Source organism: Cervus elaphus, chromosome 8 (assembly GCF_910594005.1).
Source record: "Cervus elaphus chromosome 8, mCerEla1.1, whole genome shotgun sequence".
NCBI classification, from domain to species: domain Eukaryota; kingdom Metazoa; phylum Chordata; class Mammalia; order Artiodactyla; family Cervidae; genus Cervus; species Cervus elaphus.
In genome coordinates this window covers 16439897-16462551 of record NC_057822.1, presented here as the reverse complement: position 1 = coordinate 16462551, position 22655 = coordinate 16439897, and the positions used below count along the sequence as shown (strand labels likewise).

At 41.3% G+C, this 22655-nt stretch overlaps 1 protein-coding gene across 2 annotated transcripts in view; it reads left to right on the top strand.

Annotated features, from left to right (window-relative positions):
- ARMC9 (armadillo repeat containing 9) overlaps positions 1–22655 on the top strand; it is a 171376-nt gene that overhangs the window by 81548 nt on the left and 67173 nt on the right. For both annotated transcript variants that reach the window (XM_043909702.1, XM_043909703.1), the window contains exons 18-19: positions 3464–3554; positions 6814–6869. In XM_043909702.1, coding sequence (XP_043765637.1) covers positions 3464–3554; positions 6814–6869 — 147 coding nt within the window. The remainder of the gene's footprint in view (positions 1–3463; positions 3555–6813; positions 6870–22655) is intronic.

Sequence of the window (22655 nt, the reverse complement as noted above, 5' to 3'; positions counted from 1 at the left end):
ACACTGTAGAGAGCTGACCTGCTGAGCGTGAAAGGAGAGTTAGAAATTACTTGGACTGGATGGTATTTGGTGCATGTCATAGGCCCTGATGGGGGCTTTATCTATTTCATTCCTGAAAGGCCCCCAAAGCTGTTGCTATGGTTGTGCCCATTTTGCTGCTGGTGAAATGAGGTTTAGAGGTTAAATCCCTTGCCCAGTGGCATAGCCAGTGAGCAGCTGGTCTGGGTGGTTTGGCTCCAGACAGCACCCCACACCTGGGTTGCAAAATCACCCCAAACTTGGGACTGGACACACCTCCAAACCTTTACCTAACAAGGAATCTGCATGTGATCCATCCTTTTCTTCCCTTCAACACTGCATACAAATACAGTCTTCTGTGTGATTGTCTTTATGATGGTCTCTAATCTCAGCGAGCTGGCAGGAACGGGCATTCCTTATTTCTCTGCTATTTGCACACATTCATGTTCTCATTTTCACATTCCTGGCTGATATACAAGTACCTGCTCTCTTACCCTTTACGTCTGGCTTGGCATTTTTATTTGGCCTGGATTATCTGAAATGACATGTTATGACTTTCATGATAAAATATTATTTTTATGATTTTATTATTCCTATAATTTACATTTTACATTAGTCAAAACTTAAACATTATAGTTTATGTATTTCACTTATTTTAATAAAATAAATTTCACTTCTTTTAAATATACATTTAATAATAAGTATAAAAATATATGGACTTCCCAGGTGGTGCTAGTGGTTCAGAACCTGCCTGTCAATGCAGATGTCAAAGACTGAGGTTCGATCCCTGGGTCGGGAAGATCCCCTGGAGGATTGCATGGCAACCTGTTCCAGTATTTTTGCCTGGGGAATCCCATGGATAGAGGAGCCTGGCGGGCTATGGTCCATAGGCAAAGAGTTGGACAGGACTGAAGCAACTTAGCACACACATACACACATAAAAATATATATTTAAAAGAAGTGAAATTTCTTACTGAGAAATTTTTCTGCTAAAAACTCTTCCCCCAATAATCTTCCTAATTACAGAGAAGGAATTTGTGATTTCTTAACCCCCAAGTAACAACTGAGCTAGAGATAAAAGAGAGCAAGTGAGAATTAAAAGATCTTTCAATATTTGAACAGTTAATCATTTGCAAGAGTAAACTCTAGAGGAAAAAAAAAAAAAAGATGGAGAGCCTGAATGAATCATTTGTCTCTCTCCACTGGCAAAAAGGTTAGATGTTGGCAGTGGTCAGCTGGTTGGTGGTGATCCTGACCTTTGGTGTTTTAGGGTTTATCTCTCTGCTTGCACTTGACTGTGTTCTTCCTCCTCTGGCCATTACTTTGGGACAGGGTGCAGGATGGGGAAGAGGTCAGTCTAGGAGACAGAGAGACATAAAATGCAGCCCTCCTGACAATAGACAAGCCCAGGTGTGTCTGACTGGTTCCCCAGGAGCCTGGGCGCTGCTGACCACACCCTCCGTGAAACTCTCTTCCCTTGTGGACTGTCCAGTTCTGCCTCCCAGGCCACTCCTTCACCTTCTCCTCTGTGGACTGGTCTGTCTCTGCCCCCCAGTTAAATGTTATCATTCTCTCTAGTATCCCTCTTCACCCTGTGACCACCAGGAACTCTGCTTGTTCCCTTGCTTCACCCACCAGCTCTCTGTTCTGAGCCACAAAGCCCTACCAGACACAACAAGTGCAGTCTCAGTCATTTATTAAGCATCTCCTATGTGTTAATCATTGGATTAGATGCTTTTATTTTTTTAGGTATTGTAGTTTACGAACAGTGAAATGCATGGGCCTGACATATATAGTTCAGTGCATTTTAAAATTTATTTATTTATTTGGCTGCATTGGGCCGTGGTTGCAGCACTCAGGATCTTTATTGGTTCATGTGGAATCTTTCCTTGCAGCACACAGACTCTTTAGTTGCAGCTAGAGAGCTCAGTTGCTCTGAGGCATGTAGGATCTTAGTTCCCAACCAGGGGATGAACCCCTGTCCCCTGCATTGCAAGGCAGATTCTTAACCACTGGACCGCCAGGGAAGTCCCTCCCTTCAGTGCATTTCCACAAACATACGTTTACATAACTAACACCAATATGCATCCTTTAAAAATCTCGTGTTGCCTTGAGTTGTCATCCTTATTTTATAGTTGAGGAAACAGGCTGGCAGGAGTTAAGTCATTTGACCAAGGTCCCACAGCTATTTTATCAGGAAACTAGAATTACGATCCAGATTGAACCTTTCTAGAAGACAGTGCTCTGCTTTAGATGATGAGAACTCACCGTGTTCAAAACTACACTTGGCCCTTCTTCTCTGATTCTGTTAGAGCTGTTGATTCCAAACTGGCCTACCTGAAAAGGCAACTTATGGCTGATGTAACTGAAAAGTACAGGCATAAGCTTCAGGCACATCTTGATCAGAATTCACATGTCACTTGATCCGTGTCTCAGCCAGCACCTCTGGACTCTGTTTCCTCAGCTTTGGGTTCAGTATTAGATACACTTTCTCCTTGTGGGGGCAAGAAGGCCTCATTAGCTCCAGCCATACATCCATGGGGTTTCCCAGGTAGCACTAATGGTAAAAGAACCTGCCTGCCAGTACCAATGCAGAAGACGTAAAAGACTCAGGTTCAATCCCTGGGTTGGAAAGATTCCCCTGGAGAAGGAAATGGCAACCCATTCTAGTATTCTTGCCTGGAAAATTCCATAGACAGAGCCTGGTGGGCTGCAGTCCGTGGAGTCGGGCTACATTCCACAGCATTGCAAAGAGTCGGACACAATTGAGCAATTGAGCACACACATACACATACACACATTCACGTCCCACGAGGGGAGAGGAAGGAGGGGAAATAGGTACTTATGGGTAAGTCAGTATCTTACCTCTGCATTTCCTGGGAATTCTGTGGGTCAAAATAGAAAATTCTGATGTCAGTGCTTTGTCGTAGAGTAAATAATGCACAATATAGTGACTTTATAATTATTTTGATAGAAAAGGAATGATGGCTGTTTAAAAAAAGGTTTTATTTGTTCATTTACTTCTCTGAACATATGGTTCCACTTTTCAAAGACCATTTTTGGCCCTAAAATCCAGATGGCAGTGTATAAATATAGGGAAAACACAGGAAAGAAACCACCTCCCAAAACAGCATATTGCCAAAACTAAAAAGAGTACTTACACAGTAAAATTGTACAATAGCTTTTTAAAAAGTAAATGCATTATAATTAGGTCAGCTAGTCAAGCAAAAATAAAATAATTTCATTGTAAATTCTAAAAACAACAAAAAACAATGAACTAAGCAGAGGAACTTTTTTATTGTGCATATCCTTTCCTCCTTAAAAAAACGGTGGGGTGGGGCAGCGGATTTTATTTTATTTTATTTGGATTAGGTGGAACTATCCATCAAAAAGTAGTTTTCTCCCAAACTGAAATGTTCACTCTTCCTCTCTCCAACGCTTCCAGGGAATGGAAGACATCCTTCGCTGCTTCATCAAAGAGGGCAACGCCGAAATGATCCGCCAGATCGAGTTTATTATCAAGCAGCTGAATTCAGGTCTGTGTAATGCAAGAATCTATTATCTATCTTTTGAGTCTTTCACATGTGCTAGAAAGACACACAGTCTTTCTTCAAGGGACTTGTCCTATCTCAGCATTCATTCGAGAGGCCTTAAGGAAGCTGGCACGATCCAAGTGAACAAACAAAAGTTCAGCCAGGTGGTCAAGGCCACGTTGTCCCAAGATTAACAAACTCTCATCACACTTTTGACCTAAGTCAACATAAAAGCATTCAGAAGCAATTGCAGAAACTCTTCTCTAACCGGAAGTTCTCTTTATGTGGGCCTACCCTTCCTAATTACTGTATTTCCCCTGGCTCAGTAGGGTGGCTGTTTTCAGGTCAATGAACTATAATAAAATGGGGCCCAAGGGTCAGATAGTGAAAAAAGATGCCAGTCTTTCCAGAACCACTGTGGAAAGTGAACGCATCCTCCCAGGTGCATCCACTCCAGAAGAATCCATGTTGCCAACCAACAACTCTGGACGATGTGTCTTCTTTTCTTTCATTACTTTGACCACCCACCCGAATCCCATAAGCAAGAAAGGAAGCCTTGGATGGGACCAGGTGGTGGGGAATCTCTTAGCTCTTTCTGTGACTTCCTGATGCCTTGATCCTGACTCATGCACATGCCGGAGGCACCTGGTGCTGCCAATGTCCTGGGCCAAGTTTGTCACTTATATCTTTTCTACATGCCCTCATCCCATCACTGAACATCCAAGTGCATAGATCCTGTTTCTTGAGTGGAGGTACGAAATAAATCACCTGTTCCCTGCTCTAACCCCAGGGCCAAGTTTGACCAAGGCCAAGCAAAAGAGAGATGCCCAAAGTCCTTCCCCAGAGGACGCCCACTGGTGGCTTTGCCGGGTTCACAGCCAAGGATGAACCAGGCAGTCACCTGGAGAGACCTGAAAACCCCCAAGGCAGCACCCCATGGAAATTAAATCAGAACCTCTAGCGGAGCCCCGGGGGAGAAATAGTGTTTAAAACTCCTAGGTGATTCCAATATGCAGCCAAGGTGGCGCCTCCCTCTCTTGGACGGACACAGAAATGAGGAGGCACAGGAGGAGGTTAGAGGGCTCCCCAACAACAGGAGGCAGCTGGGAGAGCAGCTGGTGAGGTTAAACCTCTGCTGCCTTCAGGCAGGGGGCCCATTTCCATTCAAACCTCCTCCCCTTTGGTCTTTATGGAGCAAGCAAGATTCATCCCAAGTTCAGGTGAGCAAGGAACAGAACTATATTTTCTGCTGTATTTCTGACTTCCATTCTGCTAGGCAGGCATGTTGAAAAAAAAAAATCTTAAAATGATTTTTTATAAATAATAAAAATATAAATAGATAAATAATGAAAAGTAATAATAAGGGAGCCGAGGTTGCTCCCTAACATTCTCTGGGTCGGCTACAGTTTGGGAAGGTGGGGGGATGCTGGAGAAGTTGTTGCTGGTCTACTCTGTGGTCACTGACTGAGACCTCCCTCCCAGGCCAGGGGTTCTCTGCAGGGTCAGGGTCAGGTTCTGGTTGGGAACCTTCTTCAGGGCTGATTTTGTCAAGATACACTTCTGTGTCCTTTTCAGTATTCTCTCTTCCCTGGCAGCCAAGAAGCACGGTGTCTTGTCTCCCTGGCCAAGAAACACCTCTTTTTCTAACACAAAGCTAGCCCTTGGACCAGCATGCTAATGAGTGTGAGGAGGAGGGGTCAGTCTACTGTTCTGTAAGGGATGCACTTTGGCAGGAAGTTATCATGGATGGAGCTAAAGCCTTACAACCTTGTGTATTCCAGACAAACTTGGGATCTACCTGCTCAGCTCCGAAAATTCCAGTTTAAATATAGGGCCTACAGTAGTTCTTTTTCATCTCAAGCACAGAAGCTGTTCTGTATCCATCAGGCAGTGGAAGGATCCCAGAACCCCAAACAGGGGTCTGTTGCTTTATAGCCAAATTAGAAAAATCATTGAACATTTGGGTGGAGGATCAGAAACACACACACAAATACTTAGGATATGTGTCATTGGCATCAAGTCAGAATGAATCTACAAGCATTGTGCTGAAACCTAAAGGAGGGAGGAGAGCTGGAAAGTTTTCATCCGGTCCAGGCCTCATCCTCAAGGGGAAATTAATAGCAGGGCTTCCCTGGTGGCTCAGCAGTAAAGAATCCACCTGCAATGCAGGTGATGCAAGTTCGATCCCTGGGTTGGGAAGATCCCCTGGAGAAGAAAATGGCAGCCCCTTCCAGTATTCTTGCCTGGAGAATCCTATGAACAGAGGAGCCTGGTGGGCTACAACCCAGAGGGTCGCAAAAAGTCAGACATAACTTAGTGAATAAACAACAACAGTGAACCACGGGAGCCTTCAGGAGCTCAGCCTGCTGTGACCACTAGCCTACCCTCTGTGGAAAAATGGTGGAATTTAGAAATAGGTTTAGTTTGAATCTCAACTCTCACTTACTGGGAATGTGACCATAATGTGTCTTTTATCCTCCGTGCCTCTGTTTGCTCTATGCTATGAAACCGGGATAAAAGTCAACAAACTCTACTGAGGATTAAGTCAAATCGCATGTGTGACACCATCTAGAATAATGCTTAGCAATAATATTGATACTAGTCTACTTTCTTTCTCCTAAAGTGAAAGTGAAAGTGAAGTCGTTCAGTCATGTCCGACTCTTTGCAACCCCATGGACTGTAGCCTACCAGAGTCCTCAGTCCATGGGATTTTCCAGGCAAGAATACTGGAGTGGGTTACCATTTCCTTCTCCTAAATTACTCTCAAATTATATGTTGGCTTTAATTTTTCTCGTGTCGTGACTAATGTGTTCTGACAAAAATGGAGAGAGATATTTAAAATTGCTTATGCATGATATCAAACTATGCTGAAATGATACCAGGAAACAGGATTGTTTTGCTGTAACCTAACTCTCAAGAACTGAACTGAACTGAACTCTCAAGAGGGACTTCCCAGGTGACTCAGTGGTAAAGAATCCACCTGCGATGCAGGAGATTCGGGTTTGATCCCAGGATCAGTAAGATCCCCTGGAGTAGGAAATGGCAACCCACTCCAGTATTCTTGCCTGGGAAATTCCATGGACAGAGGAGTCTGGTGGGCTACAGTCCATGGGGTCACAAAAGTGTTGGACATGGCTGAGAGACTAAAACAACAATGACTCTCAGAAGGGTACTTACACATCCCTGCAGTAGTTGAAGGGTTTTCTTGACCCAGGCTCCCAGCTGTGGTTATAGTTATTCATTGACCTTTTTTCCTTTATAGAAGAGCTACTGGATGGTGTTCTTGAATCTGATGATGATGAAGATGAAGATGATGAAGTAAGTTGGAGGCTCTTCACACCACATAGAAAGCTTGGGCCAACTCTGCCGAGTCTTTTCTTTGCCTTGAAAAGTTAGCCTAGAAATGGAGATTTCAGTCCCTGCTACGTTACTTCTCGTGATTCTGTGGGTCGGCTGGAACTCAGCGGGGTGGTCTCTCTTGGGGTGTCTGGTGGCTGTTCTCCATGTCCAGGCTGGCATCTCGTCCTCCATATCCCCTCTCCATGTGGCCTCTAATCCCTCAGTGGTCCAGCCTGGACTTCCGTATTGGTTGGGGACTGGGCTCCAAAGGGAAAAAAGTGGAAGCTTCCAGCCCTTATGTGGGCTCAGCAGTCTCAGAACATCACTGCTGCTCCGGGCACAGGACGACCAGCCCACACGGGGAGCAGTAGTTAGACCCCACCCACACAAGGAGCAGGGTGGGAGGACTCGAGGGTGGCGTGTCTGGAGACTATCGGCCTTGCCTTGATGGGTTCGCTGCATTCAACATGGAGATGACATGCTCTAAGGCACTGGGGTTGATGGGAGGTTGAAAGGTGACAGGTCTTGAGCCAGTTTTTTTGCTCTGAAGGGGCAAGAGCCTTGGCCCTGGAGGCTCCCAGGGGGAATTGGTTCAGAGCCGGCAGACAAACCACTTGGCCCAGTCATTTGCATTCCTTTGTTGTGGGTTTCCTCAGCTGTGATGTCTGCTCACCTGTGTTTTTTAGAGCATGAAGGTTCAGGAGCCTGCTGTGTGAAGTGGTGTGAGAGAGAACGGTGACTCATGAGCTGTAGATGGATTTTCACATGACGAGCTTTTTCATTATTTTTCCTTAAGAACTAAAAAGCCAGATGTGGTAATAAGTTTTCTGTGGAAATAAGTGATCTGCATTTCTTCTGTTTTGTGGGGCACATTTATTCCTGAAATGAGTGCTGGAAGATGTATTGCTATTTAGAGTGGTGGGCTGTCCATTTAAAAGGTGTGTAAAGGCCAGGTTTTTTGTTCATTGATGGCATTCGTTGGGGGAGAGAGTTCATTTAAGAGCCCTCAACCCAAGAGGGCGGCTCCACCAAAGATGGGGACAGACCTGTGAGTGTCCCACCGCTGCCAACCTCTCGCCTGCCATTTTCCTAACGGGCTGTAGGTGGCGCCAGCGGGTGCTCCTGCTCCCTGCAGTTCTGGCGGCCAGGCCAGCGCTTTCTCCAGGCCCCTTCCTTTCAAAGGTGCATCCAGACGAGGCAGGAGGCCAGCCTCAGGTCACACGGAGTTGATGGCAGTAAAATCTGGTTTAGAACAGGCATCAGCAGACCTTTTCTAGAAAGAGGAAACTTGTGAATATTTTAGCTTTTCAGGCCACACAGTCAGTTTCATTCACTGAGGTGGACCATTGTAACACAAAGTAGCCATGGACAATAAATAAATGCATGAACGTGGCTGTGTTCCCATAAATCTTTTTTCAATGTGTCCTAAAGTTTGAATTTCGTATGATTTTTGTGTCATTGATATTTTTTTCAAATATTTTAAAATGTGAAAACCAGTCTTAGTTTACTGGCCTTGCAACAAGAGACACCTTGGCCCACAGGCCACAGTTTGCCAACCCCGGAGAGAACTCAGCTTCCGGACACACTGGGGCTTCCCAGCACTGTGACGAGACACCACCTGTGTGCCTGGCCCTTCAGCACCGTTTTATATTTTGAGTTAACATCTTAATTATTTCATTCCAATAACTTTTTGTCCACGTACAGCTTCCCTAAAGATCTGGGGTTTTTTTTCCTCCTATTATCTCTTTGAGGTTGTTTTGTTTTGTTACTATTAACCCTTTTGTTTTTGTACTGCATGGGAAATTTCATTTGGTTCGACTATTCTGTTAATGATGGAATTTCAACTTTTGGAAATTTCTCCGTGGAAGTTAGAGTAGAATATAGCTAAGTTATAGTTTTAGTAGACTATAACTACATTTAAAAAGTTATAATAGACTATAACTCTAGAACTACAGTTATAGTCTACTGTAAATTAAAGAATAGAGAGATCTTTTAGCTTTCTGGACTTTTTGCCATTCTGTGCAGATTTTTATTTTAGGAGGATAGTGTATGGGGACTTCCTCATGGTCCAGTGGCCAAAACGCCACACTCCCAATGCAGGGGCCCCAGGTTTGATCCATGGTCCAAGAAATAGATCCCACATGCCGCAGCTAAGACCTGGTGCAGCCACATAAATAAACATTTTTTTTTTAATAGAAAAAAAAGAAGATAGTGTGTGAAAATATTTGTTGTGATAACTAGAATTTTCAGAAGATCCTTGAAGGGGTTTAGTTGGAAAATTATAAGGAAAGGACCTATCATTTGGGGCCAAAACTTGACTCTCTGTTATGAGCTCAAGTCAGCATATTCTGGGCTTATCCTCCCTCTTGGTTCTGACTCTCACTGTGGAGGATTAGCCAGGACGACCTGGCGAGGAATGAGCATGTCTATATTTTACTCAGCTTCCCCCAAGGCCAGATGTTACTTTTTAAAATGGGGTGTGTGGTTGGGAGAAACTGAAGGGTGCTTAGACTAAAGAAAAATCTCCAAAAAGCATTTGTGCAAGTCACACTGTTGTTGGAATGTGGCTGTCACTTACCAAGGTGATGACTTTGAAGGAGATGGCAAAATTATTTTAAGCAAAATTATTTAAACCCAAAACACAGATAATGAAGACTGTTTTCAGTTAGCTGCTAGTGCCTCTAAAGGTAAAATGGCTCTAGGAGGGGCTGAAGGCCGGGGTGAATCATGGCTGCCTTGTCTGACTCTGAGCTGAAATCTGTGCCCTTGTGACTTTGGCCACTAGTCTGCCCCGCTGGAGACTCTAAAGGATCCCCACGTGCATAATCTCATTTTTCTGTCTAATTTCTAAAAATATAATTACTTGCCCTGGTGTATTAGCACTTATTTAGTTATATCTGAATATATATACACTTACATACCAACATAAAAAGTTTTTTAACTTGAGTAGTCTGTCTAGGCTGTCACGTCAAGTGGAAAACGGAAATTGCAAAGTAACGTATGAGTCTGAGTCAGTTTCAGAAAAGCAAACTTATAAACACACATCCTGATGAATTATATATCTGTGTATATACACATAGCAGAAAGGTGTGGAAGTTACACCCTCTTTGTTGACACTGGAAGTTTCCTGGGTGAGGGCTGGGGATGAGGAAGTGTGGATGAGAGGAGAAGAAAGGCCTAGATGAGCAGGCTCACCGTGTGGGGTGAGAAGTGAAAAAGGCACCTGGATTTAATGGACAGAGGCCAGTTGCTGAGCATTTATGAAGACTTAATGGGGCAAAAGCCAAACTGAGTAGTTGCAGAACAAGTGGGAAGTGAGAGAATGGAGCTAATAAGTAATAATACAGCTCTTTCCACTGAGTTGGCTGTGAGCAGGGAAAGAGGGTTGGATGGTGGTTGAACAGGGCATTTTTGTTGTGTTTTCATTTGGGAGATTTCCAAGCATGTTAAAATGCCATTGGGAAGGAATCGTTTGAGAGGGAAAGGTTGAACAAAAGAGCAAGAAGAGAGGATGGCATCAGAAGGACAGGCGTCTCCGTTATATTCAAAATTGTCTACACGCTTCTTGGCCCATTTAAAGCTCCAGAGGAGAAAAACTATCACTAGATAAACTTGAGCAGTATGGACAAGAGACTGGACAGGTGACAACTACTGTTTAAGGATTCCGATGTATTTCACCTAGTGCTTGAAGAAATGTGTCATTATCTAATATAATTTGTTTTATGTTAAACATATATAATATGTTCCCAAAGGGTGAATCTTTGTTGTTGTTTAGGTGCTAAGTCATATCGGACTCTTTTTTGACTCCATGGACCATAGCCCGCCAGGCTCCTCTGTCCATGAGATTTCCCAGGCAAGAATACTGGAGTGGGTTGCTGTTTCCTTCTCCAGGGGATCTTTCTGACGCAGGGATTGAACCTGGGTCTCCTGCATTGGCAGGCAGGTTCTTTACCACCGGGGCAGCCCCATATGAATCTTTAGGAGCCCTGATTCCAGTATTCTCACCACAAAAGGCTCAGGTTTTCTTACAGTTTGAGGTGAGTTCCTTGTGTCTAGCTCCTCCGTGGCTTTGTCAGTGGAGATGAAAGGCCTTTCTGTGCTAATCCAGAAGATTGATTTTAAGATAAATATTGTTCCCTCTTAAAATAGATTGAAAGACCAGGTTAGATCAGCCATGAACATTTACTTGCTGGTTGCCATGAATGTGACAATCATATGCTCAGCAGTTTCTTTCTCAACAGGCATCTCAAATCTAAAAGCCATTAACTTGTCTATTCCACAGGCATTAATATTTTTAATTATTTAATTGGAGGATAATTACCTGCAATATTATGATGGTTTTTGCCATATATCAACATGAATCCGCTGCAGGTATACATGTGTTCCCCCCATCTTGACCTCCCCCCACCTCCCACCCCACGCCATCCCTCCCGGTTGTCCCAGAGCACTGGCTTTGGGTGCCCAGTTTCATGCATCGAACTTGCACTGGTCATTTATTTTACATATGGTAATGTACGTGTCTCAATGCTATTCTCTCAAATCATCCCACCCCTGCCTTCTCCCGCTGAGTTCAAAAGTCTGTTTTCTACATCTGTGTCTCCCTTGCTGCCCTGCATGTAGGATCATCGGTACTGTCTTTCTAAATTCCATGTATATGTGTTAATATATATGTGTTAATATACAGTATTTGTCTTTCTCTTTATGAATTACTTCACCCTGTATAACAGGCTCCAGGTTCATCTACCTCACTAGAACTGACTCCAATGGGTTCCTTTTCATAGCTGAGTAATACTCCACTGTGTATATGAAAAGATGCTCAACATCACTCATTATTAGAGAAATGCAAATCAAAACCACAATGAGGTATCTCCTCACACTAGTCAGAATGGCCATCATCAAAAAGTCTACAAACAATAAATGCTGGAGAGGGTGTGGAGAAAAGGGAACCCTCTTAACACTGTTGGTGGAAATGCAAACTGGTACAGCCACTCTTGAGAACAGTGTGGTGATTGCTTAAAAAACTGAATAGAACTAACTTATGACCCAGCAATCCCACTGCTGGGTATTTACCCCAAGGAAATCAGAATTGAAAGAGACACATGTACCACAAATATTAATGTTTCAGGGCCTTAAAATAACACTATTCTAGGAAATAATGGGGAAAAGATCCAAAATAAATTTAAAAGAGGATCTATGTTTTCAAATGCCTCCAAGAGTTTGCAATCTAGATGGTTGCTGTTCAGTCGCTCAGTCGTGTCTGACTGTGTGACCCCATGGACTGCAGGACACCAGGCTTCCCTATCCTTCACTATCTCCCAGAGTTTGCTCAAACTCATGTCCATTGAGTCGATGATGCCATCCAACCATCTCATCCTCTGTCACCCCTTTCTTCTCCTGCCCTCAATCTTTCCCAGCACCAGCGTCTTTTCCAGTAAGTTGACTTTTCACATCAGATGGCCAAAGTATTGGAGCTTCAGCTTCAGCATCAGTCCTTCCAATGAATATTCAGGACTGATTTCCTTTAGGATTGACTAGTTAGATCTCCCTGCTATCCAAGGAACTTTCAAGAGTCTTCTCTAGCACCACAGTTCAAAAGCATCAATTCTTTGGCACTTGCCCTTCTTTATGGTCCAGCTCTCACATCCATACATGACTACTGGAAAAACCATAGTTTTGACTATACAGACTTTTGTTGGCAAAGTAATATCTCTGGTTTTGAATATGCTGTCTAGGTCCCTGGGGGCTCAGACAGTAAAGAATCTGCCTGCAATGCAAGAGATGCAGGTTTGATCCCTGGGTAGGAACATCCCCTGGAATAAGGAGAATGGCTACCCACTCCAGTATTCTTGCTTGGAGAATTCCATGGACAGAGGAGCCAGGCAGGCCACAGTCCATGGGGTCCCAAAAAGTTGAACACAACTGAGCGACTGTCTACGGCCGTACGTACCACCCTGAAAATGCCCAATCTAGTCTGATCTCAGAAGCTAAGCAGTCACGAGTGCCTGGTTAGTACTTGGACGGGAGATTAACATTTTCACTTTCACTAGGTTTGTCATAGCTTTTCTTCCAAGGAGCAAATGTTTTTTTAAAAGTTTTGTGGCTGCAGTCACTATCCACAGTGATTTTGGAGCCCAAGAAAATAAAATCTCTCACTGTTTCCACTTTTCCCTCATCTGTTTGCCATGAAATGATGGGACCGGATGCCATAATCTTAGTTTTTTGACTGTTGGTTTTTAAGCCAGCTTTTTTACTCTGCTCTTTCACCCATATCAAGAGGCTCTTGAGTTCCTCTTCACTTTCTGTTTTTAGAGTGGTATCATCTGCATGTCTGAGGTTGTTGATATCTCTTCCAGCAATCTTGATTCCAGCTTATGAGTCATCCAGCCATGCATTTTGCATGACGTACTCTGCATAGAATTTAAATAGGCAGGATGACAATATACAGCCTTGACATACTCCTTTCCCAATTTTGAACCAGTTCATTGTTCCATATCCAGTACTGACTGTTGCTTCTTGACCTGCATACAGGTCAAGTGGGTCTGATATTCCCATCTCTTTAAGAATCTTCCACAGTTTGTTGTGATCCACACAGTCAAAGGCTTTAGCATAGTGAATGAAGCAGATGTAGATGTTTTTCTGGAATTCTCTTGCTTTTTCTGTGATCCAACAGATGTTGACAATTTGATCTCTGGTTTCTGTGCCTTTCTAAATCCAGCTTGAACATCTGAAAGTTCTTGGTTCACGTATTGTTGAAGCCTAACTTGAAGGATTTTGAGCATGACCTTGCTAACATGTGAGATGAGCGCAATTGTGTGGTAGTTTGAACATTCTTTGGCATTGCCTTTCTTTGTGATTGGAATGAACACCTTTTCCAGTCCTGTGGCCACTGCTGAGTTTCCCAGATTGGCTGGCATACTGAGTGCAGCATCATCTTTTAGGATTTGAAATAGTTCAGCAGGAATTTCGTCACCTCTACTAGCTTTGTTCGTAGCAATGCTTCCTAAGGCCAACTTGACATCACACTCCAGAATGTCTGGCTCTAGGCCAGTGACCACATCATGGTTATCTGGATCATTAAGACCTTTGTTGTATAGTTCTTCTGTGTATTCTAAAATCTAGATAGGTGAGATAACAAAGACCCTGATAATAGCTTGTGTGTCCTCACCACATGCCAGTGCTCCTGTCTTGGCACTATTCACTCATTTACTCCTCATAACAACCCTGTGATAAGTACTGTTACTGTTCATTTCACATTTGAGGAAACAGAGAAAATAAGTCACTTGCCATGTTAACACAGCTAATGAGTTAAGTGATGGAGCCAGGAATCAACCCAGGTGGTTTGACTTGACAGTCCATGCTATTAACCACTACAAGATTTTGCCTCCTGTGAGATATAGATATAGATAGATAGATAGATATAAACACACATATATATATTTATATATATATAAATAAATATAAACAGTTAGCAAGTAATAGAAAATAAATAAACACTCATAGGTTCATGAGTATGTTAGAACTAGAAAGTGTTACAGAAATTCTAAGTACTCAGAGAAAACTGGAAAGTGGCTGTCTTGACAGGGCTTTGCCTCGCCGAGGGTGAAGGGTGGGTGGAATGGATTGCTGAAGAGAAGGATATGGTCAGGAAAGTAGGAAAGGCATCTTCTAGGGGAGACAGCGTGAGCTTTGTCCTTGCCTCTCCCCAGCCCACATCGACACCCCCACGAAACCCATATTAACCACCTAGTGTGTGTATATGCTTTCATACTTTCCTTGTAAGACACACAGAAAGTACACACATACAGGTACACATGTTCATGTGTGTTTTTGTCAGTATTTGTTTTACAGAATGAGATAACACAGAAATACAAACACACACATCCTCAGGGTCGCCTTTTTCCCTTGTTGATATCTTTCGGAAATCCCTGTAAGCCAGCCAGCACCACAACTGATTCTTTTTAATGCTGTGAACTTATGCAGTCTTCCCAATACTTGCTGCTTCAAACAATACCTTGATTAACATCTTTGTAAATATATCCTTTTTTATTTACATGGGCTTTTTTGCTGGGTGAAGTATATGTGTGTTTTAATTGTAATACATTTTTCTAAATTGCTTTTTAGAAAGAAAGAAAGTGAAGTCACTCAGTCGCGTACAACTCTTTGCAACCCCATGGACGGTAGCATGCCAGGCTTCATCCATGGGATTTTCCAGGCAAGAATACTGGAGTGGGTTGCCATTTCCTTCTCCAGGCGATCTTCCCAACTCAGGGATCAAACCTGGGTCTCCCGCACTGCAGGCAGACTCTACTGTCTGAGCCACCAGGGAAACTTTTTAGAAAGGCTGTAACAATTCAGATTTCACTAGCAGAGCAGGAGAGGAGGCTTTCCTTCCATCTTCCTCCAGTGGTAGGTGTCATGACTCTTTCTTTGTATTTTTGCTAATTTAATGATGGCTTCCCTGGTAGCTTAGGTGGTAAAGAATCTGCCTGCAATGCAGGAGACCCCGGTTCAATCCCTGGGTTGGGAAAATTCCCCTCGAGAAGGGAATGGCTACCCACTCCAGTATTCTTGCCCAGAGAACTCCATGGACAGAAGACCTGGCAGGCTACAGTCCACAGGCTCACAAAAAGCTGGAAACAACTGAGGGGCTAGCACTTAAAGGATTATGGTGGTAAGGTGCTAGCTATCTCATCATTTTCGTTTTGCATCCCCATGAGTAGTGAGTTTGAGTGTCTTTATGTTTATCAGAGTGGATATTTGGATTTGCTATGCTGTATTTTGCCCATTTCTGTCCTTTCTCTATTTTTAAAATTGCATTTGTCTTTCCAGGTAAGCTTATATGGATTCTCTATATATTACAGATATTGATCCTTCTTCACCTTAGTTGCCAATATTTAAAAATGTATCTTTTACCTTCTGACATATTTTTATAACTTCTTTTGTCATAAATCTTAAAAAAAACCTTTTAAATGATTTAGTTTACTATTTTTAGTTGTGCCGGGCCTTCACTGCAGCGTGCAGGCCTTCCCTAGTTGCAGTGTTTTGTTGCAGAGGCTTCTCTTGTTGCGGGGCACAGGCCCTAGGTGCGAGGGCTTCAGTACTTGTGGTTCACGGGCTTAGTTGCTCCATGGCTTGTGGAATCTTCCCCAGCGGGTTCAAACCTGTGTCCCCTCTTTGGCAGGTGCATTCTTATCCACTGTACCACCAGGGAAGCCCCCCCCAAAAATTTTTAAAGATAAATATTAGCTTTTTCTATTATACCCTTTGGGTTTTCTATCCTGATTAAGGTTTCTATTAACCCTAAATTTTATATGTAGTTTCCTAGATTTTCTTCTAATAATTTATTTTTTCTTTCTTTTCTGTTTTTTTTTTTTTCTTTTGGCTATGCTTAGGCAGCTTATGGGATCTTAGTTCCTTCTGCAGGGATTGAACCCACAACCCCTGCATTGGCACAGAGTCCTAACCCCTGGATTGCCAGAGAATTCCCTTTTCATTTAAAAGTTAAAAGTTAATTATTAATTATTTTATACATATAAGAAAAAAATACATGTTTATGTAGGTTTGAAGTAATTATTCTCAAAGTTTTGCTCTTAGGACATTTTTATATTCTTGAAACTGTTGAATATTGCAAAAAAATTTTATGTGTATTTTGCCTATGGATGTTTGCTAAATTAGAACTTAAAAACTGATAAAATGTACTGATTTTAAAATGACAATAATAAACCCATTACATGTCAATGTAGCAGAGAATTATTATCAAAAGCAAATCACTGTTAAGAAGGGTAGCATTGTATTTTGGAAATTCTGTGGCTGTTCAGTAATTAAGACTCCGTGCTTCCAATGTAGAGGGTGCTGGTTCGATCCCTAGTTGGGGAACTAAGATCCCACATAACACGTGGCATAGCCAGGAAGTAACAATTAAAAAAACAAAATAAAACTCTGCTGTGCACCTGAATCTATCGCAGCATTGTTAATTGGCTATACTCCAATTTGAAATAAAAAGTTAAAAGAAGAAAAAGAAGAGTAGCATTGTATTTTATTTTTATGAATCTCTAATATCTGGATAAGAAAATAATTAGGTTCTCAAATCCACCTCTGGGGCAATATGTTGTTTTGATCAAAGGATATGAAGAAAATCCAGCCTCATACATTTATGTAGTTGAAAGGGTTGGGATAGAAATATTTTTCTTTGATACTACTTTAGAGCTAGACAAGTGATCATTTATTAAAGGTGAGTCGCAATGTGGAATCAAGAACCATATCAAGTCATGTTTTTTATTGTTAATTAAAATCTATTCATCTATTTTGCATTTTGTTTACCTTATTTTATGGTTATTCATTGCTAGTTTATAGAAACACAACTGATTTTAGTATTTCGACCCTGTGTCCTGCATGCTTACTGAACTCATTTATTAACTCTAAAAGTTTTTGGTTTTTGTTTGCTTTGTGATGAATTCTTTAGGCTCTTCTGTTTACAACACCATGTCATCTGTGAATAGAGATAATTTCACATCTTTTTTCTAGTCTAAATGTTTTTTATATCTTTTTCTTGCCTAATTGCCCTCACTAAAATTTCCAGTACAGTGTTGAATAGAAGTGGTGAGAGTGGACCCCTTGCCTTTTCCTCATCTTAGGGGGAATGATTTCTGTCTTTCACTGTCCAGTATGAGTCTAGCTGTGGATTCTTCATAGATATTCATGATCAGGTTGATAAAGCTCCCACCTTTTCCAACTTTAAGTGTTGAGTTTTGTCAAATGCCTTTTCTACATCAGTTAAGATGACCATGTGAGGGAATTTTCTTGCATTACATTGACTGGTATATGACATTGACTGGTTTACTTCTGAAATCCTGCTTCTTCATGATATATAATACCTTTCATATGTGCTGGATTTGATTTGCTAGTATTTTGTTGAGGAATTATGTATCTATATTCATAATAGATTTTAGTCTATAGTTTGACTTCTCTTGTGCTATCCTCGTGTAGTTTTGATATCAGGGTAATACTGGCCTCATATATGAGTTGGCAAGTGTTCTCTCCTCTTCTGTTTTTGGAAGAGTTTGTGCAGAGTTTATGTTATTTCTTGGTAGAATTTACCAGTGCTACCTTCTGAACATGGGCTTTTCTCTGTGGGAAGTTTTTCATTATTATACTAATTTGATCTTTTTTACTTATTACATGTCTATTCATATTTTTATTTATTCTTGAGCTGGTTTCTATAATTTGTGTCCTTCTAGGAATTTTTCCATTTATCTAAGACATCAATTTGTTGGTGTATGCTCATTCATAGTATTTCCTAATGATCCTTTTAATTTCTGTAAGGTCAGTCAGTAGTATTCCACCTCTCATTCCTGATTTTACTAATCTGAGTCTTATCTCTTTTTCTTAGTCAGTGCTATGGACTGAATTGTGTCTCCTCAAATTCATTTGTTGAAGCCCAAACCCTCAGTGTGGCTCTATTTGAAGATAGGGCCTGAAAGGAGGTAATTAAGGTTAAGTGAAATCATAAGGGTGGGACCCTGATCTGGTAGAATTAGTGTCCTTATAAAGAAGTACTTCAGAGCACTTTCTCTGTCTGTCTCTCACCACCATGTGAGGACACAGAGAGAAAGCAGCTGTCTGCAAGCCAGGAGGAGAGCCTTCATCAGAAGTGAATCAGCCTGCACCTTCATCTTGGACTCCTCAGCCTCCAGAACTATGAGAAATGGCTTTCTGTTGGTTAAGCCACTCAGTCTGTGGTGATTTATGATGGTGGCCCAAGCTGACTCTGCAGTCAGTCTAGCTAAAGGCTTGTCAGTTTTGCTGATCTCTACAAGAAACAACTTTTGTTTTTTCTCTATTGTTTTTCTGTTCTCTATCTCTGCTCTAATCTTCATTACTTCTTCCCTTCTGCTCTTCTTTTTCTGGTTTCTTAAGGTAAAAAGTTAGCTTATTCATATGAGATTTTTCTTCTTTTTTAATCTAGGTATTAAATACATCTAATATAGAGAGCTATAAATTTGCCTCTGAGTACTGCTTTTGCTGCATCTCATAAATTTTAGAAGGTTGTGTTTTCATTTTCATTCATCTCAAAATATTTTTTACTTTTTCTTGTGATGTCTTCACCCACTGATTACTCAAGAATGTGTTTTCAACAGAGCCTGTGAGGACAATGCTGTTGGCCCCACGTGAACTCTTGGGTTAAAAAAGGATAAGTTCCATCAGGAGGGTTTCCAGGAAATTGCCAGACAGGTCAAATAATGACAGTCCTCTGAGAGCGAGGTTTTTGGGAGCTCAGAACCTGTCTGCTTGCTCCAGTGGCTGTGTGGATGCTGGTGTTCACTTTGATTGAAGAGCTGGTGGGGAAAAAAAAGAAAAAAAAAGGAAAGAGCTGATGGTTTTCAGAGAGGTGGAGCGTGAGTGAGAGGAAGAGGTCAAGTTTAAATGCCACAACATTTGCTGTTTTTTATTTATTTATTTAGCTGCAGCTGTGTCAGGTCTTACTTGCAACACATAGGAGCTTCGTTAGGTCATGCAGAATCTTTCCTTGTGAAGCATGGATGCTCTAGTTGTGGCACGTGGGCTTAGTTGCTGCACAACATGTGGGATCTAGTTCCCTGACCAGGGACCAACCAAACCCAAGTCTCCTGCCTTGCAAGGTGGATTCTTAACCACTGGACCACGAGGGAAGTCCCCGTTTGCTGTTCTTATTAAGAGTCAGTTGTTTTTTGTTTTTCTTGAATAAACACTCCTCACATTGCCGCGAGCCTTTGATTAATTTTCAGAGTTCTGAAGAAATGGATTTTGACAGTTTTTGCCAGTGTTCTTGCTTTTATGGAGAATGGATTTCCCGAAGTTCTTACTTTACAAGAACTTTACAAGTGCCTCTTGCACTTTCATACTGATGCTTGATTTTGTATTTTCATGCATTGATAATTGGGGAAATAATGGTTTTGCATTTTGCAGTTCTTCCAATCATTGCTGTATTTTATTATAAAACATCCCTCCAAATTGCATTAGTTAATATCACCACTGATGTCATCAGAAAATCTTTAGGTTCTGGGAAGCTAACAGGCTTACTGTAGCAGGTATAAGTTTTTTAAAAATTCTTGTTTTCACTTGAGAGTTCATTTTTTATTATTGATAACTAATACCATCCATTGTTTTCCTTGAGGTGACAGGCTCACCTCATTAATTTTTGGAAAAATGTCTACCAAATACCCAAGTCTGAATAACATAATTCTTCTGTCATTCTTTTGAGTAAAAGTGATGTTCTTTGAACAAAGTGGTAGTTAAGCTTGCAACTCAAATAACTTCACAAATGCTTTTCCTCAAGATAGTGATCACATGCATCCTTTTGTTATACAGAATGTTAAAAAGATGGGTCATGAAAATCAAGATTTTAATCAAATTAATTCCTGCTGCTTCATTGAGGACTTCTTAGATGAAACTCTATCATCTTTCTTTTATCTATCTATCTCCCTATCATTTTTCTACTATTCATCCATAAGTCTGTCTGTCTATCTGTGGTGGTCATGGAGAATGCAGTGACTACTGCTAGAGCTTGTTAGCAACGCCCTGACTGATGCTGTAGCACTTGTGGTTTTACCCTCCTGTTGGTTTTGTACCGTAAGCTCAAATACCAGGATAAACCATAAAAATCAATAAAGGTATTCAGTATGGTACTTCAACCTGCACCACTTGTGTTTTGTTGCCAAACATTTACATAAAAGATCTTTAAAGACTAGTTAGTGTTGATACTGGATGAATACAAGCCACATAGCAAGTCCAGGCATACCTCTGCAGATGAGGTATTAACCCAGCATTCATGTTTGCAGCTAAGTCTTTAAGTTGACAAGCTACTGTTTCACTGGAAAGCTCAGTTCAGTTCAGTTGATCAGTCATGTCCAACTCTTTGCGATCCCGTGGACTACAGCATGCCAGGCTACCCTGTCCATCACCAACTCCTGGAGTTTGCTCAAACTCATTGGAAAGTAGTGTGCTATAATTTATTTTGGTAACTTTCCATCCAGCAGGCATTTAGTAGTATTAGCTCTACAAGGCTATTGTCTATTTTTCTTGGACCAAAGTCATGTAATAACTTACCCTTTAAGGTCTTCAGTGTCTTTATTTTTTAAATAATTTTACTTGGGAGTGGGGATAATTTTAGATTTACAGAAAAAAAATAATACAGGCAATTCCTGTTTGCCCATAATGCAACTTCAGTGGCTTTTAAATTTCTAGTTCGGAAAATTCTAATATATTTGTGATTTTTTACTTTTAAAGAACTCAATCACACCTGTGTTTAAAATATTTAAATTCTTTTTCATTAGACTCTAAATGATTGATCTCAAAATTACACCTCACCTTCACTAGCTTCATAATACTGTATTCTGTCACGTAAGACCCAATAAGGTAAATTATTGACATCTTTAAAACTGAAGGAAAGATAGCTTCCATCATAATTCTGTTTTTTATTTGCAGTTTTGCCAACTTCTCTGGAATAGGTTCCTCCCTTCCATGAGTCAAGAGAAGTCTTTAATAAGTCAGTTTCATTTTTTCCAGCATTTTTTCATATAAATGGTGCAGCTGTGGGTTGAGAAGTTGAGTCCCTTGATCATCCTTTTTTTTTTTTTCATTTATTTTTATTAGTTGGAGGCTAATTACTTTACAATATTGTAGTGGGTTTTGTCATACATTGACATGAATCAGCCATGGAGTTACATGTATTCCCCATCCCGATCCCCCCTCCCACCTCCCTCTCTACCCGATCCCTGTGGGTCTTCCCAGTGCACCAGGCCCGAGCACTTGTCTCATGCTTCCAACCTGGGCTGGTGATCCGTTTCACCATAGATAATATACATGTTTCGATGCTGTTCTCTCAAAACATCCCACCCTCGCCTTCTCCCACAGAGTCCAAAAGTCTGTTCTGTACATCTGTGTCTCTTTTTCTGTTTTGCATGTAGGGTTATCATTACCATCTTTCTAAATTCCGTATATATGTGTTAGTATGCTGTAATGTTCTTTATCTTTCTGGTTTTGATCATCCTTTTTTAAGCCAATGATCCATCCTTAAAAGTGTAGCAAAAACACTTTATAAACAGATTTTCTGTTAAAATAAATGATTGTTAAATTTTGAAATAAGTTTTAGAGAGAAATTTTAAAATTAGAAAATCTTTTGAAAATTTATAAGAATACTGTTGTAACATAGGTCTTCACTGGTGGCTCATTGGTAAAGAGTCCACCTGCCAATGCAGGAGATGCAGGTTCAACCCCTGGGTTGGGAAGATCCCCTGGAGGAGGGCATGGCAACCCACTCCAGTACTCTTGCCTAGAGAATCCCATGGACAGAGGAGCCTAGTGGGCTACAGTCCATGGGGGTACCAAAGAGTCAGACATGTCTGAAGTGACTGAGCATGCACACACATAACGCATTGCAACATCAAACAGTAAATATTTCTAGTCTGTTCCTGTATAGGAGCAGGAAAGACCTCGTAATTTCAAAATAAAGATTTATTGGGTAATAATGAAGTTATATCAGTTATAGTAAATATAACCAAAGATAGCTAGTAAAAGCACAGTAAAAGTACTAGAAACAAACTTAGGTATGAAAATGCACATATCTATTCCCCAAACCTTAGAAATTTCTAGAAAACACAAGAATACTCAAACAAACATACATTTTACTGTCAGAGTAATATCATCATATGTCATGTAGCCTCCAGAAAACCTCTCTGTATCATAAGAGAAAGAGTGAAAACGGCAAACAGTATTACTATTAAAATA